This window comes from Octodon degus, unplaced genomic scaffold (assembly GCF_000260255.1).
Source record: "Octodon degus isolate 3935 unplaced genomic scaffold, OctDeg1.0 scaffold00034, whole genome shotgun sequence".
NCBI lineage: Eukaryota > Metazoa > Chordata > Mammalia > Rodentia > Octodontidae > Octodon > Octodon degus.
The window spans coordinates 8,902,668-8,919,348 of NW_004524610.1; the positions used below are offsets into that span (position 1 = coordinate 8,902,668).

The 16,681-nt window shown below is 37.3% G+C and overlaps 1 protein-coding gene across 2 annotated transcripts; it reads left to right on the forward strand.

The window, feature by feature from the left end:
• Positions 1–467: 467 nt before the first annotated feature.
• Positions 468–10,365, forward strand: Cenpw (centromere protein W). 2 transcript variants are annotated; one of them, XM_023714193.1, is made up of 4 exons: positions 468–535; positions 3,482–3,936; positions 6,914–7,027; positions 10,094–10,365. In XM_023714193.1, exons 2-4 carry the CDS (start codon positions 3,811–3,813, stop codon positions 10,118–10,120), a joined length of 267 nt encoding a protein of 88 aa, XP_023569961.1. In that variant the 5' UTR covers positions 468–535; positions 3,482–3,810; the 3' UTR covers positions 10,121–10,365. The 2 variants fall into 2 exon arrangements, with proteins under 2 accessions (XP_023569961.1, XP_004630360.1); XM_004630303.2 differs by lacking the exon at positions 468–535 and having other exon boundaries at positions 3,413–3,936.
• The last annotated feature ends 6,316 nt before the right edge of the window (positions 10,366–16,681 follow it).

Here is a 16,681-nt window from a genome sequence, read left to right on the forward strand (position 1 = left end):
TTTGTGTAACTGTAATAATATATCAAAACTTGTTCAAAACATGTTAGTTTCCCTTGCCCAGTTATTTCTCTTTTCCCTTTTATCAGTGTAGTTGTCATCCTCTTTGACAGAACATGTTTGATTTCTAGTTGAATATGCGTCTTGATTTGTAAATACCTTACTTAAATGATCTTTGATTTTAACGTTGTTTATAATTTCTTAGTTTACATTCTAGGAGCTTTTCTTTAAATAGGTGGGAAGCCATTGGAAGGGTTGGAGGAGGAACAGTGACATAATCTAGTTAAATACGGCTCTAACAGCCTCCTTGACATCAGCTGTAGTGTTTATGTTTGTGTCCTCCGAAAATAAATGTGTTGAAACCCAATCAGTAATATGATGGTGTTGGAGGGAGGGCATGTCTGCATCAAATCCACCTTGAGGCTCCCATAAATAGAAACAGGCTGACAAAGGCGGTGTTGCAATAGTCCGAGAGAGAAATGAAGGTGGCTTGGACCAGAGCAGTAGCAATGACAGTGCGAGATGGGATCAGAGAGCGGTAAGTAGAGCTGAGCTGCTTGCTGAAAGACTAAGTGAGAGGTAAGAAAGAGAGGAGTGGAAGTGGAGACCTGGCTTTGGCTTGAGTAGTCGGAAGGATGCTAGAGACATCAGCTGTGAGTGGGGAGAGGGTAGGCGGAATGGGCTGAGAGCACAGGGAAGATCAAGGGCTAATTCTGGTCATAGGACACTAAAGATGATGTTCAGACTCTTGTCCTCATGGAAAACTGAGTCTGCATGTCTGCAATTTAAGGGTGAAAATAAGCAGCATTTTTTTTTACAGTCATATGAGATGAGATCATACACAGAGTAAAAATAGAGAAGATATGGGAGGCCTGAGTCATAGAGTATGTCAGATTTAGAGACCAAGGACACAAGGAATCAGACAGAATTGTGTCCATTAAAAGAAAATATTATCTTGGAGTAAATAGTTATAAAGTCTTATAAATACTTCTGGTTGGTCCAACAAGCTAGAGCTTGAGAACTGATCATTGCTTTAAAAGTCTCATAGTAATGGCTGGTTGGATCAAAAGAACTTTGGAGAAGGGAGAGGTACCAAAGTGTGATTCAAGAGAGGATGGGAGATACTGATCATTCTGAATTTAGCCAACTGTTTCTAGCTATAAAGTGGAAGCAGCTAAAACAGGTTCCACTAAGGACTTTTCAAAAGACTCAACATATAGCATGGATGTATGATGTGGGAAAATTCACCAAGAAGGGAAAATCATGAAGCAAAAGAAAAGGGAGAACATTCAGCAAGAGTCCTTTAAAAAAGGAGAACACACAAGTGAAGTGGCTACCATGTAATTCATTGGAACATGTGGAAATCTTGTGTGTAGATGTGGTAGTGAAAGTGTACAAAATTTCTGAGTTTCTTCAGTTTTGCTGGTGAAGCGCTATCACTCGTTGAGCGTGGAGATGGGGCAAAAAGTGAGGGGAAAGGCATGTCATGGTTATTTAAGTGGGCAGATAAATAAAATGGCTCAGCAAATCTCTCTCTCTCTCTCGTACAGGGTTTGCAGGGTCTACAGTGTCTACAGGGTCTCACCACATAGATTGAACTCAGAGCAATTCTCCTGTTTTCAGCCTCTCAAGCGCCGGGATTACAGGCATGTATCACCACACCCAGTCTCAGTCATCATCTCATACGCCCGGAGGCAGAGCCAGACTGCGCTCAGGGATCTAACCCCAGCCACTGCGCTCTGCCTAAGCAGGCGCTTTAGTCCACTGAGCTATCTTGCCGGCCTGCATATGGTTCTCTTAAGTTGATATTAGCGTACAGACACATACTTAAAACAGATTAAGAATTTAACTGGCAGAGTTAAGGTGTGTCAGATAAGTGAGCAAAACAGTGAAAAGGGAAATATTAGCTGACAGTACAATGATGTAAAAAGAAGATAAGGCATAGAATGAGACTGGGGTGGGGCAGGGACAGAAAATAGAGTGGACAATGATTCCAGTGGCATTGAAGAATGGCTGGAGTTGTGATAACGGAAATCTGCAACATGAGGTTGAAGAGTGAGACTAGATGTATTGAGGTTATGGAAGAGTAGGTAGGGTATTTGGTGATGACCAGGTAGCATATATGACTACATATATGAACACATGTCCAAGTAACTTGTGGGATGTAAGACAAAATCACTAGCAGAGAGGAAGTCCCCGGATTGGGAGGTCAGACTGTGAGTGGAAGGATATTTAGAGCACAGTAATTGACAGAGCTGGCTCTCACAGAATAGTCTAGCAGTATCAAAGGGCAATGTCAATGCAACATTAGTGTCAACACCACGTAAGTTCAGAGATAGTTTATCAAAGAATTTGGAATGGTAACCTGCAGCATTCTAATAAGTTTTCTGGATTGATCTGGGGCTGACCAAAATTTTACAACTAATGATATGGTCACTCAGAAGATGGAGAAGTTAACTTCTTAGAGACATAAAAAAGGCTTCAATGAATAAGGATTAAATGATACCAGAAAGTTATAGATTGTAAAGTTTAGGGAGAGAGGCCTTAAAGTGAGCCAAATTTATTTTAAAAAATTAGTCACACAGAAAAAGTTAAACTCAAACAAAATTATGTGGAAGTGTGAATGGTTAGCTGTTAACACATGAAAATCAGACACTGGTAGAAGACACTGGATCTTAAGGAATCCTAATACAACAATCAATCTTCTTTTTAAATCTTTATTAGTACATGTTTGCAGTATATAATGATTCCATCCCTCATGGGATGTTTGTCCAAGTATATAGCAGATTTCAGTTCTTTTCAATATTTCTTTCCCTTTTGCTCACTCTCCCATCCCACTATCTTTTAGTCCCTTTTCCATTTGTAAAAGATCTCTGTCCCTATTTCCCAGCACACATTTTTACAAATGAGCTTTTAAAAATATTTGTTTATTTATTTATTTGATATGGGGTCTCACTCTCACAGCTTGGACTCACAGTGATCCTCCTGTCTCAGCCTGCCCAGTGCTGGGATTACAGGTGTGCACCACCATGCCTCGGGTTTCAGTGGCCAGCACGGCAAGCCCTGGGGTTACAGGGCCAGCACAGCATGCGGTACAGGGGATCGAACCCAAGTCCTTGTGCTTGCCAGGCGGGCCCTTAGACCGCTGAGCTACCTCCCCAGTCCTAGAATTTGAGCTTTTGATTTTAAGAGAAACAATGTGTTTATGGTTTATTTCACCTAACAGTATGGTCTCAAGTTGCATCCATGTTCTTATAAATGACTTGTTCATCTTTAGAGCAGACTAATACTCATGGAGTGTAAATACCACATTTTCTTTATTGATTCACGGACATACAGGTTTCTTCCAACATTTAGGTATTATGAGTTGTGCTGCTATAAAGATTTTAGTCCATGGGTATGAGACTCAGTATTGCAGTGAGAACTTGGAAAGCAAGTGAAGCTGCCCTGACTAAGGAACTCATACATTTTCCCATCATCTCAGGGACCTCAGAGGAAACAGCTCCATGGAGCAGTTACTATGCAGAACTTCAGGCAGCCTCAGCCTCTCCATGACGTCAGGAAGCTCAGGGCCCCGCCCACCGCCGGTGTCAATCATCTGTAGCCGGGCGCTTCCGGTGGCGGGCCCGCGCGGCGACGTCACTTCCTGGCGCCGACCCGCCTAATTGGCGGCAGGTTCAAACCGTGGAGCTGTGGTCTGTGAGACTGAAGAAGCCGCTCGGCCCCGACGCGCCCTTCCTGACAGAGCTTCCCAGAACTCCGGCGCTGCGCCGAGCATCTTGGACGCCGAGCGGGCGGGTGCTGAGCGGGGCGATGGCGCTGTCGGCTACGGTCTCCCAGAAGAAGCACGTAAAGCGCAAAGCTCCGCGCGGCTTCCTCAGGCGCCTGTTCAAGCGGCAGAAGCCCCACCTTCGTCTGGAGACGCGCGGCGACGTGCTGGTGAGCGCCGGCCCGGGCCGGGGCGGGAGGGCCGGCCGCCCGCTTCGCTCCTTCGCCCGCAGGTCGGGGCTCGGCGTTTCCGGCCGCAGCGGGGAGGCAGCCCCAGCTCGCTTGTCCGCTCGCAGCCTCGTCCCTTGGTGCTGGGACCCGGAATGGAGGTGTCAGGAGCTCGCGGGGAGACGGTAACAGCGTCGGCTCAGTGCCCAACCCTTGCCCGAAATAGGGTCTTGGGGTGTCCCGAACGGAACCCAGGCTGGGCTGCTGCTGAGTGTGCTTGCGAAGGTGTGCAAGACGTGTTCTGTGACGTGCAGGATTTTGCAGCTCCGCTGGGGCGGTTCTTAAACTTCTTGCCTCTTCACTGTGTTGACAGAACACACAGGCCTGTTTGCCTTACTTTATGCAGCGTACTAAAGACTTGATCCAGAGTGCTTAACTGTGTATTTACCTTCCTAGACGCAAGGTAGAACACCTCTTAGCTGCAAAAGCTGTTCACACGTTATACCTGAAGCGTACTGCTTCCTTAATAAAAATCCCCTATCGAACTAATTTGCAGTGCAACTTGCGTGTTGGATGCCTATAGTACGTATTTCTATAATAGAAACAGTATTGAGAGGGGTAACTGTAGTTTTCGTTAATAGTGCATTGAGGAAGAAGATAAACTGCAACTCACAGTGTACCGTGTGCCATGATAGGAAGGAAGCTCAGGGTGTTGTTGATCCATGTAGTCTTTCGTTCTGGCAGGTTGGGCTTGAGAAGTCTGCAAACCAGAAGGATTTCTAGAAGCAAAGATGCATTGGAATTCTAAAGGTACTTCAGAAGACAAAGTATGGGAGTTGAGGAAGGCAGGAGATGAAATTGCAAAGACCTACTCAAGTGGAATTTAGTGTGAAGAAATATAGGATTTGTCCTGAGAACATCTGAAAGCTATCTTTTAAAGTAGAACATACAGATTAACCGAAGAAATTCTGCCATGTTGTGGACTATTTTTTGCAATAAAAAGAAGTGGAATGTTATTGGAAGTGTATAACTAATTGAATGACATGCTGTAATGAATGAGGATTGTAGTGCTTTACAGCAGAGTACTTATGAGTGTTATAGAGGAAAATTCAGCAAGTGTATCAAAAAGTATTTCTTACAGGCTTTTCATCTTGTTAACGTTGAATCCCTAATCTTTTTTCTCCAGATTATCACAAGAGCACTCTTAAAAATATGAATCTATTAAAGAGTTCTGCATTGCATAAAACATTTGAAATATTACCTAATTAACATTTATTAAGTATTGTTTTCAGCACATAAGATAGTGCTGTTGTTTAGGAGTGGTTTTAACTGCAAAGATCACTTACTACCTACGTGACCTTTAAACAATGAAAGAAAATATGTGTTAAAGTTATTCTAGCAAACTGAAATGGAACCAAGCGTCTGAAGGTGGGGGGTGAAGGGGACAGAATGTAAAAAGATTGAAGATTTAAGATACTTCATATACCAACTACCCCCAGTTAATGTCATCTAGAATGTTGTAAACATGAACTAAAAATAATGAAAATGTGGAAAGGGAATCTAGAGACAGGAGGGAGGAGTTGGTGGGGAGAGAAAGGAATAAAAGTCAAGATGTATTTAGTATGTGTAGCCACTCTAACATTAATGTAAATATACACGCCAAACATGTAGAAATAAAAGGTAAAAAATAAAGATGCTATCTAACTGGACTAAGTTGGTAATGTCCTCAAAACACCTGGCTGAAGCAAAGGGTGGGGAAGACAGGAGCAGAATCTAAGGGAGCACTGCCTGTGATTGCAGAAGGAGGGGTGAGATGTAGGACTGCAGCTCACTTTACGTTATCACTTGCTTGCACTGTGTGCATCTTAACTTTTTCAGGGTATGTTTGTGTAGGTCGATTAGTACTTTTTTTGTTGTTTGGATGTCGATTTTAGGTAAAATATTAGCCAAAATGTGTATATCATTTTCTAATGGTATGTGTCATTTTCTAATATAAATAGGATGTATACATTAGAAAACTTTATATACTATACACAGTATTGTATAATCTGATGACATAAGTGGCTTGGATATATCTAAGCTTATTTTTATGAGACTGTATAAAAAACTGGCTATCCTGGTTGACTAGAGAATGATGTGGAAGAGGGACTGATTTTTGAAGCCTACCTCCTTGTACAATGTTTTGTGTTATATTTTATTTGAAAGTCATTATAGACTCACAAGGTCTGAAAATGGTACAGAGCTTCCACGTATCCTTACGCAGCTTCCTACAATGCTAGTAGCTCCCAAAACTATATTCATATCATCTATTTGAAGCAAAAATTTTTAAAAAGACTTAAAGATTATTAATAGTGCATTTGATTATGTGATGGTAATTCACGGATAACAAGTAATGATTAATATTGATTTGAAAGTAAATATATTTTCATATTTAGCATTCTTGAAAATTTTTATTTAATATTTTGAAGTTTTAGAGAGGCATTACTGGGGCATAAACCTATGTTCTTTGCACTGAGCTAAATCCCCAGCTCTTTTTATTTAATTATTTTATTTTGAGACAGGGTTCTGCTAAGTTGCTCAGGATAATGTTTAACTAATGATCTTTCTGTCTCAACTTCCCAGAGTGCTGGCTTTACAGATGTGTGCTACTGTGCCAAGCTTTGAATAGATATTTTAAGTTGACTGTGGTTGAAGAGGATGGAGAAGTAGAGAGAGGAGGAGGGAAGAGAAAGGGAATGGGATATAAAAAAGACCTTATGATGTGTTATGTACATACACCAGCCCCAATGATGGTCGTAGTCATTTTGTATTGCAACATGTAGTAATTTAAGTTAAAAAATTTTCGATTGCAGAATGTAGAATAAGAGCTAAAATATAGTAGTTATGCTTTAACATACTTTTAAAATTTACATTATAAATTTAAATGTCATTGTTTCAAAACAGTGTTTGGATTTAAAAATTGATATTTTCTCTCTTAAAGGTTCATTTGAACTGTTTACTGTTTATTCATCGGTTAGCAGAAGAGGCCAGGATAAATGCTTGTGAGAGTAAGTGTGGAATCATTAAGAAGGATCATGTTGTGGCTGCAGCAAAGGTACAACCAGAATTTCTTTTCTTGAGTAAGAATTAACTTTATTTTTTAATGTATTTAGTACAGGATCTGTAGGGTCTCACTATACAGATTGGACTCATAGTGATGCTCCTGTTTTCAGCCTCCCAAGCACTGGTATTATAGGTGTGCACCACCATGCCCAGCCTCATTTGATGTCTCAGCGTGCCCTGGGATTGGGGCCTACACAGCAGGCCAGGGATCCAACTCCCAGCCCCTCTTCCTGCCTAAGCAGGCACTTTAATCCACTGTGCTATCTGGCCAGCCCTCAAGAATTAACTTTACAGCTCAGTCTTAGCTCAGCATATTAAAATGACATTACTTTCTGTACCTCGTGGTTATACTTTTCTGCTGGATGGTTAAGACCAAGTTAAAGCAACACCTATATAAGTAAAAATGTAGCTTTTGTATCTGGCAAGGTCAGTCAAATTCCCCCCACAATTTCCTCAGAGATCATATACAGAACCTTGTAGATTTTTTGTCAGTTGTCAGCCATGTGGATGAGTCACAGCCATTGCTTGACCAATTAGCTCTCAGTGAAAGCCTGAGAGGATTTTTTTCTCTTTAGGTGACTCTCCTTAGGCACACTATACATCATCGATCACTTTCCTCTGTGGCCTAATAATCTACTTAATCAGAAAATTTGGGATACTACTGAGTTACAAGATGTCACAACGCAGGTTCTCTTACATCCCAAGTCCTTCCTGACTAGGCCAAAATATTAGCTATCCTTGTGGCCCCTCTTTTTCTCTAATTTTTGGTCTGCAAACTTTAGTTGCTAAACATCCAGAAGAGAAGCTTAATGATATTATTATCCTGTAACAGAGACAATTGAGTATAACATCACTATCTGAATATCAAACGCCTTAGACATAACATGGAACTGATATTTTCCAACAATGATAGATATTCTAAACTTTAAATCCCTATAGAATGTGAAAAAAACACAATTACACATATCTACACAGAAATTTAGAAATCAAACCATATACAGACATTTGCCAGTTCTGCTGACAACCCACTACTATTACGGACTATTGGAGTATAATGGGCTATTTTGCTGAATTTAAGTACCTACAATAGTTGAATTGGCATAAATTATGAAAAGGTCCTTTAAAGAGTTCTCCAAATACAGCTTCTCTAACAACAGTGGAATACTCATCTCTGACAAAACAAAACACAAAGGGGGACATAAATGAAGTACCATTTTGGAGTGAAAAATATATATATTTGCATATGCAATCACAGCTACCTTCTGATAGTTCAGTGAGAATGGTCTGTACTAATAATGTCTAGACAATATGATGTCTGCATCTTGTCCTCTGAATAACTACTGTGAAGGCAACAATATACAATGTATTAATTATTGTAATTGTCCTGCTAACCTTTTTTGAAACTGTTTCATTGCTATTTTTTTCTCATTAAAATGAATAAAAAGTTAAAAATAATTAACTTCAAAGATACCTTCAGGGTCATTCTCTCTGCCTGATTCTGATAGCTCACATATCTCATTCAGTTTTGTTGATTGATATGTGGCCCTTCATGTTGATGAGTTTTAATGAAAGAATTTAGATGTTTCCCAGTCTGTACATTAGAGGATTCTGATTACAAGATTGATTGCCACTGCTTTTTACTTTTTAGGGGAGAATGAATGATCTGATTGCTGAGAAGTTTTGTAATCTTGAAATTTGTCAAAATTTTCATCATTTTAAGTTATCCTAATTACCTAATTGATTTCCTAGCTTTGCTTTGAGGTAGGAGTGAATGAAATCTCGTATGAAAAATCTCTTACTGGTATTTCTATACAATGGAAGGATGTGCCAGGTAGGGCAGTTTTCCTAATAGGTTTCTGAAAACTCTTATTTCCAAAAGATGTTAATAGATTCCCTTCTTAGAAACTTTTGTGTTCGGATAAATGTTAATAATCTAAAAAACCATAATACATCCTTGTTTGGTCATAGTGCTGTTATTTACATGTAGAGCTGGTTTCCACAAGAATATTGAAGAAATTGGGAGTCATGGCTAAGGGAAGAAAATAGTTTTTGTTAGACTTTCTCTTTGCTTACACTTTAGAAGATGCTTATTTCAAATTATAGACCAACAAAGTAATAAAAAATCCAAGTATATAAATTTACGAAAAATAACCTAGGAAGGAAACTTGCTGAATTCTGCTCAAATGAGCATTTTGTAAATTCATTTGCATGTGTCTACTTTCTTTTGCAATGTCTGCAGTAGTATCTTGTAGGACAGTGAAGTACTGGCTTAGGTAACGGACCTATGTAACATTGTATTGGGAAGCATAGGAGTGGGTGTGTGCTCTGACAAGTTTTAGACACTTTAATTCTCTTGTTATTATAAACATTCTAAATATTTAAATATAGAAGTATTTTTTTTTCTGAAAGTAAGAGTATATATGTGTTTTAAGTTTTAATAAATTATAGGTGTGTTTATGTAAAATAATAGCTGTGTTCTTTTGAAAACATTGGAGGTATTCTAGCCTCGTCCTCTGGGTCTGGTTACAATTAGAGATCCCCTTTTGTCTTATTTCGGCTGCCAGTTGTGTATTTTGAAAATTGTCTACTTAACAAGGTATTCAGCAAAAGATGAAGTCTTAATCTCCAGTTGATATAATTGTAGCCCTAATATGAGAAATTTTATGTTTCATTGGGTTTATACTATATAATCGTGAAGTGCTTGATTTCTGGTAGGCTTTTTGGGTTTTAGAATATTCTTTATCTTCTTGGATAACTATAAAATCCTCACATTTGAAACCATTAATCTAGATACTTTTAAATTACAGTTGAAGAGATTAGTGACTGGAGGTAACTGTAAGATCAGGTTTTGAGAACCTAAGTATGTTTAATGTTGAGAGAAGAAGTCCATTTTAGACAAAAATTTAAATCCTTTATAAGGCAAAGGATTCACTGATTCCTTCCAAATTGGCTGTTATGTGTTTAGTTTTGTATATTATGCACATAAGGCTATTTAACTTTTATTGAGAAATAGTTTTGTTTTCTACTGATGTAATATGAATCTCTACCCCCTCCCCAGGTAATTCTAAAGAAGAGCAGAGCTTAGAAGTTAAAGAACACATTCTTGAAAATTATATGATGGTTTATTTTGATCGGTGGATTCCAGTACTTCAGACCCTGGAAAGAAAACATTCGTTCAGAAATTTAAAAATATAAGGAACTGTGTTAAATAATTATATGTCACCTAATTATATAACCTTGAAGAATGGACAAATTTATAGAAACAAGCTATCAGGAGTGAGACATGAAGAAATAAAATATATGGACACCTGTGTAAATCAGGATATTGTGCCTGAAATCTCTTCAGAAATCTCAGCAAGAAAAATACATACTGGACAGCTTCAAAGTATATTCTATCAAATTTTCAAAGAATGCTGATCTTTCTTTAATGTTTCAAAAAATAGAATCAGGAATTCATTCTATAAAGTTTCAGTTTCTCTCTATAAAATTCTTACATAAAGGAAATAATTTCTACTGTTTTAACTCTTCAAGAATAAAAACACTATTGGGAAAGTTAACATGAAGAATATTCTGTTATTTGAGCATAAGAACACTAACTCGTACTGTCTAAAGTTTAGGAACACTTCCAAGCCCCCTAGTAGCTTTAATTTTCTTTACATGAGAGCACAACTCTGAATGAGCCAGGTATAGTAGAGCACGCCTGTAATCTCAGCTGCGCAGGAGGCTGATGCCATAGGATTGCAAATTCAAAGTCAGCCTAAGCAACAGCAAGATCTTGTCTCAGAATTGAAAGTAAAAAAGGTTGGCGTGGGTTATAGCTTAGCATCAAAATGAAACAGAAAGAGACATGAAAGAATAAGAGAAACCATCTTATTAATGTCTTAGATCTTTTATTTGTTTTTTATATCCTCTCTTGCCTTGAAAAATTTCCCACTGTTATAATTTTCCTTAAAAAGTACTTGTACTGAAAACAAGCTTTTCAGAATTGAAACTGTTACCACTTTGATTTGTTTAAAGGTGCATATAAGAAGAGACAAAACTGCTAGAACACGAGTTGTTTCAAAGATATTTATTGCATGAAGTCAGGACGGTTTTGGCATATATACTTAAATTTTATCTCTGAGACATAGTTAACATAGAAATACACTTGGAAAGAAGAATGGCCTAGGTCTGCTTAGTTTCAGTTTGGAGGTTTTTTTTTTTTTTTTGTAGACTCAATAACCACCATGATCTCTGCTTGTTGAGTGAACAGTAGCCCTGCCTAAAAGTCCATGTGCTGGCAAGTTTGAGAGAACCGGAGATGTGTGTGTCGAGTTTGGACAGCAAGGAGACCAACTTAGAAGACTGGCTTGTGTTCAGGTTGGAGGGATTTCATCAGCCAGCTGTCGGTGGTGGAGGCAAGAACCAGAGGCCATAAACTGGCAGTCTGAGTACTGTAATTGGCCTGCAGGTAGATTTTATTTAGTGCACACAAAGTTTTTGTTTTTTAATAAATTAACTGATTATATTTAAACATTAAGGTTCACATACAAGTTTAATTCTTGGCTTCCTTTGAAAAATTGAACATTGGAAGTAATATATCCATAATCAGTTGAATCTGAGTAGTAGCCCCTCTTTAGGTGTGGGCCTATTCTTTGATTCACTTCACTTAGGTCTGTTTTCTTACCTGCAAGACTTCAGGTGTTCGAGGCCATAGTCTATTTGAAAACTTAAAATCTGTCATTTATCCTGAGATTTCTGGCTAATTTTGACAATACACTAAAAATAGGTAATTTTCATAAAAACAACACAATAGTCTTGAGATCTGAGTGGTGTTAAATTACTCAGTTCTCCATTTTCAAATAGAATCACTGTTAGCATGAATAAACTCAGATCTCATCAAATAATTGTAATGTGAGAGTCAGACATCACTAAATGAAATTGTGACCTAATTAAAGACCCTTAGGAGTTCATGAGTTAAGAGTAAATCCTAGCTAGAATACTACAATATAAAGAAAAACAATAAGTATTATCTATGTGTATAAAGTGTTTATGATATAAGGCAGTTATTTTACAGCTTTGGTTTAGGAATTTTAACAACCAGAAGGTAAGAGAAAGATTATCTTTTTATTCTATCGCTGGCTCATAAAACATTAGATTAAAAATGAACAGTTTTATGTTTTTAGACAGTATGGATTTTCCCTCCATATTTTGTGGGCCATGAGACTCCTTAGTTGTGAAGTCCAGATTTCCAGCTAAGCAGTTTGTTCTTAGTGGGCTTTTAAATCAAGTTTGATCTGTGAGATTTGAGAGTTAAGGTTGCCAAGATTTAAATGAAGAGGAAAAACAGCTTTATCCCTATTCACATTAATGTGTGAGACTGTAGTTGTAAAGCATAAGTACTAAAAATAATTTAAATTCAAAAATAAAGTTAGGAGAGTATGCTATAATTTTCTTTATACTGACCATGCATGCAGGGAAAAACGCTGGATTCTCACAAATTATACTGTAGCTATATTTTGTTAGTATTATAAGTTCATGTTAAAAATAATTTTGAAAATTGTTTCTTCTACAGAGTTTTAACCAGTATTTTAAAAAAATCTTCCTCATGATATAAACAGTTCATATCTTTAGCCCCAGTATACTGAGAATTTGATTGAGGATCTATTGTAAATTTCAATACTGTAGAGAATTTTCTTGTTATTTTAGAAAACCTGTTGAAATTTTACGTGTAAGTTAAATTAGTAAATTTTTTATTTTAAGGTTGTTACTTAATAATTAAATTTACTGTTGATAACACAATTGTCTGTGATATGTGTATATTTTTGGTCAATTTACATTTATGTGAATGTTAAGTTTTTAATGGACCATATTTGTATAGGTACCTTAAGATCTAATAAGGCCCTTTTTGAATTATTGTGACTAGTTTCCCAATTTATAAATGTATATACTTAATTTTGTCAGGCATGTTTATTTAGCTCTTGCTAAATAACTTCTGTGCCAAACATGGAAGAAAGATAAAAGATAGCTAATGTTCTTGTCCTTTAGAAACTTACCAAATAACCCTTTGAGAATATTTACTGTAAATTTTCTGGAATCTTTGCAAATGAAAATTTTAAAAGATTCTTCAAGATCATTGTAATAATAGTGTTACACTGTAAAGGATTTGGGTTAGAAAGTCTTCCTTATATAATTTGGGTGGGAAGAGTAGAAGAAATTTTATTCTTCCTAATAGAATTTGTGGGAAAGAACAATTAGAGTTGAAGATTATCAGGAAACACATAGGAAATGATATGGTAAGTGGTGAGAAGTATACACCAGAAGAGTAACTCATCAGTGTGAAAGATATATTAAGGAGATTGTCACAAAGAGTTTCAAATGGTGGGAGACTTGAAACTAGGTATTTAGGTTCAGTGTAGAATCGTGGAGGCAATGACAGGTTTTTAGGGCTGTTCATAAAGAAAATTATTTCTAGATGATCATTCTAGTAACCAGAAGTTGATAAAGAAATAGAGATGATAAAACTAATTTGGGACCTGTTGCAGTACGTCAAGTATTAACTTCAAGTCTTTGCACAAAAGACTGGAACTTATTAAATAAAGAGGAGATATAACTGAGAGAACTGAGCAAAGTTTACATATTTTGTTTAATGTTTGTCATTTTGATTTTTAATTCAAGCCAGTTGAAAGTAGATATTGATAAATTATAAATTTACACCATGATCATGATCTTATGTGAATTTGGAATGTAACCATACAAATTATGAACATCTATATATCAGACAGGATAAGGGAGTGGACAGACTAGGAATCCTGCAGTGTCTTTACCATTTCATCATGGTCTTGGTGTTTTGGTCTTTGCTCTCAGTGTTTGGGAAGAAGGCTGCCATGTTCATGTGTATCCATATATGAAGTTTCCAGGAAGAGGCTGCCCTTGTGGATAACACCTTTGTGTTTTGTACTAGAAGCAAAAAGAAGGGACAGGAAGGAGTATACCTGTATCTGAAGAAAAGTCTTCATCTCACTGACTTGAACTTGTCATGACCACCAGCTGCTGTGGAGTCAGGGAAACACTCTTCGGCTGTGTACTTTCTCAAGGTTCTGCCATTAGGGAAGCAAAAGTAGATACTGGGTATGCATCCCTGATAGAAGAGTTATTTTGTAGAACTTACTGATTCTAAAGAAAATACATAAAATTGTAAGTGTTAAGACTAGGATATTGGGTAGGAGTTCTTTTGGTTGATTGTATGCAGACTCAGGGCATTTGTTCCTGTTATTCTGATCTTACTGCTTTCTCCTTAGGGAAACCAGATCTTACCAGCAAGAAAATGTAGAAAATACATACACTTTGAGGGCCAATTTGTAAATCTGAAAATATCATATAAATACATGTCTTTAAATATTCTTAAAGTTAAAATTTTACATTTTTGGTTTGTAGTCTTAAACCCTGAAAACTTACATTTTTGAACTTGCCTGTCACTATGTTCTCTTGCTTTCTAATCCCACTAATGATCCCAGGTGTAGGTAAGAGCTAAAATTATACTAGTTCTATAATAGGAAATATAGCCAGATAAAATGTCAGGCTAATACACTTTTTCCCTAAATGGCATGTAATATACTTGCAACATTGCATAGCTAAAAATAGAAAGCCAGTGAAATCTTTGAGCATATTTTTTATTTTATTATTTTTTTTTTTTTTGCAGAACCAGGGATTGAACTCAGGCCCTTGCGCTTGCCAGGGATGCACTTACTCCACTGAGCCATCTCCCCAGCGCCAGTGAAATCTTTGGATTGGCAAACCAACCCAGAAAGTTTTAAGAAGGAGGCCCCAAAAGAAAGTAGTTGTTTGAAGTATCTTTTGAACAAGTTCCCAGAGATGCGGAATAACTGAATGTCTATTTAGCTGATAGAATCCCTAAAGAAGTACAGATAGAACCAATGATAAGTGTACTTAGTGTCCCTTATGAAAATGCATTCACTACATGGTTTATAAGATGTCTTAAGTGTTCTCAAATTATTACCAGTAATATAGAGTATGTTTATGAATAATGGTTCTCTAATCATTTTTGAATTTTAATTGTTAATTTCTGGATGTACCTGAGTCATTTTTTTCCCATAATTTTGTTGAGAGACATATAGCAGTGAGACAGTTTCAAATCAAATTAGTATGACAGTTTCAATAATTAACACATTGCATACTCTCTCCCTAGTGGTTATTTGCTATACAACATGCAGACATGATATCCTGTTTACAAACACTATTAGAACAAATCCCTCTATTCATTAAGAGAATGTAGCTATATATCTATCCTAACTATTTTGAATACACAGACACAAAATGGACATTCATCTGTATCCTCTTTTGTTGTTTAGTTCTGTCATTTGAATATTATATGTGTGTTAACTCAGCAAAATATTCTAAAAGAGTCCAGTAGTCCATAATAGTATTGGATCTTCTGCTTGATTGGCAGTGTCAGAAATTGTTGACCTGAGTCACCTACAGCTCAACATAACAGAATGGTTTTACTTCTTATACTTTGTTTTTATATTTTTCGGCTGGATGGTTAAGACCAAGGTAAAGCAGAACCTATGCAACAAGAGTTGTAGCTTTTGAGTCTGATAAGATCAGTGAAATCACCTCAGGATTTATCCTGAGATCCCGTACCTCAGATTGTAGATCCTTTGTCAGTGTCAGCCTTGAGGATGAGTCATGGCCATTGCTTGGCTAATATGCTCTCCGTGAAAGCCTGAGAGAATGTTTTCTCTCCATGTGACTCTCCTTAGGCACACTCTACATCATCGATCACTTTCCTCTTTGGCCCCATAATCTTGATCAGAAAATTTGGGACACTACTGAGTTACATGACGTTATAGTACAAGTTCTCATATGTCCTGAGTCTTAATTGACATTGGAAGGCTAAGTTCAAAATGTTGGCTTTCCTTGCAGCCCTCCTTTTTCTCTAATTTGGGCCTGCAAACTTAGGTTATTAACCCTCCAGAAGAGAAGCTTATTGTGATTACAATACAACCTACTCTGTTAAGCTTAACCTCACTGTCTGTCTGAATATCAAACATCTTAGGCATAACATGGAACAGGTATTTTTCATCAAGTATTGATATGTTGAATTTTAAGTCCCTACAGAATATAATGAAAAAACATTTAAAAAATTGAAATATATTTTAAAAATAACTATAAAGAATTATATAATTCTTATGTTTACACATAAGTCCAGAAATCTAACCATATACAACCTTGTAGCAGGACAGTCCCACAACATTCCTCTTCCTGTCTCCTGCCTTCGTTCATCACCCCCTTCTTTTTGAACATTCATCTACCTGAGAGACAGCACAGCAGTAACTGACACGTCATGACAAGCTGCCTGTATTCAGAAGACCAGAATGACAGGCACTCCAAGCATGAACCTACTATTACAAATTGCCATTTTCAGTGCAGTTGCTTAGTTTACAGGTGTTAGTATATATAGTTAGTCAGGGTGACAATCATTCCAGTTAACTGCTTGATTCAAAAATCTAAAGATTCTCAGGATCATTGCCTTACCCATTTTCTACATATAACTGTATGGCTTGCCCCTGTCATGTTTCCTAGCTCTTCTCCTTGTTCTCTTTTCATTGTCTAGTCCTCAAGTTCTTGCTTTCCTTTCAGTTGT

Coding starts and splice junctions, on each gene's coding strand:
- Cenpw (XM_023714193.1), top strand. CDS start 3,811: ATGGCGCTGTCGGCTACGGTCTCCCAGAAGAAGCACGTAAAGCGCAAA. Junction 3,937..6,913: donor AGACGCGCGGCGACGTGCTG/GTGAGCGCCGGC, acceptor TCTCTCTTAAAG/GTTCATTTGAACTGTTTACT. Junction 7,028..10,093: donor ATGTTGTGGCTGCAGCAAAG/GTACAACCAGAA, acceptor CCCCCTCCCCAG/GTAATTCTAAAGAAGAGCAG.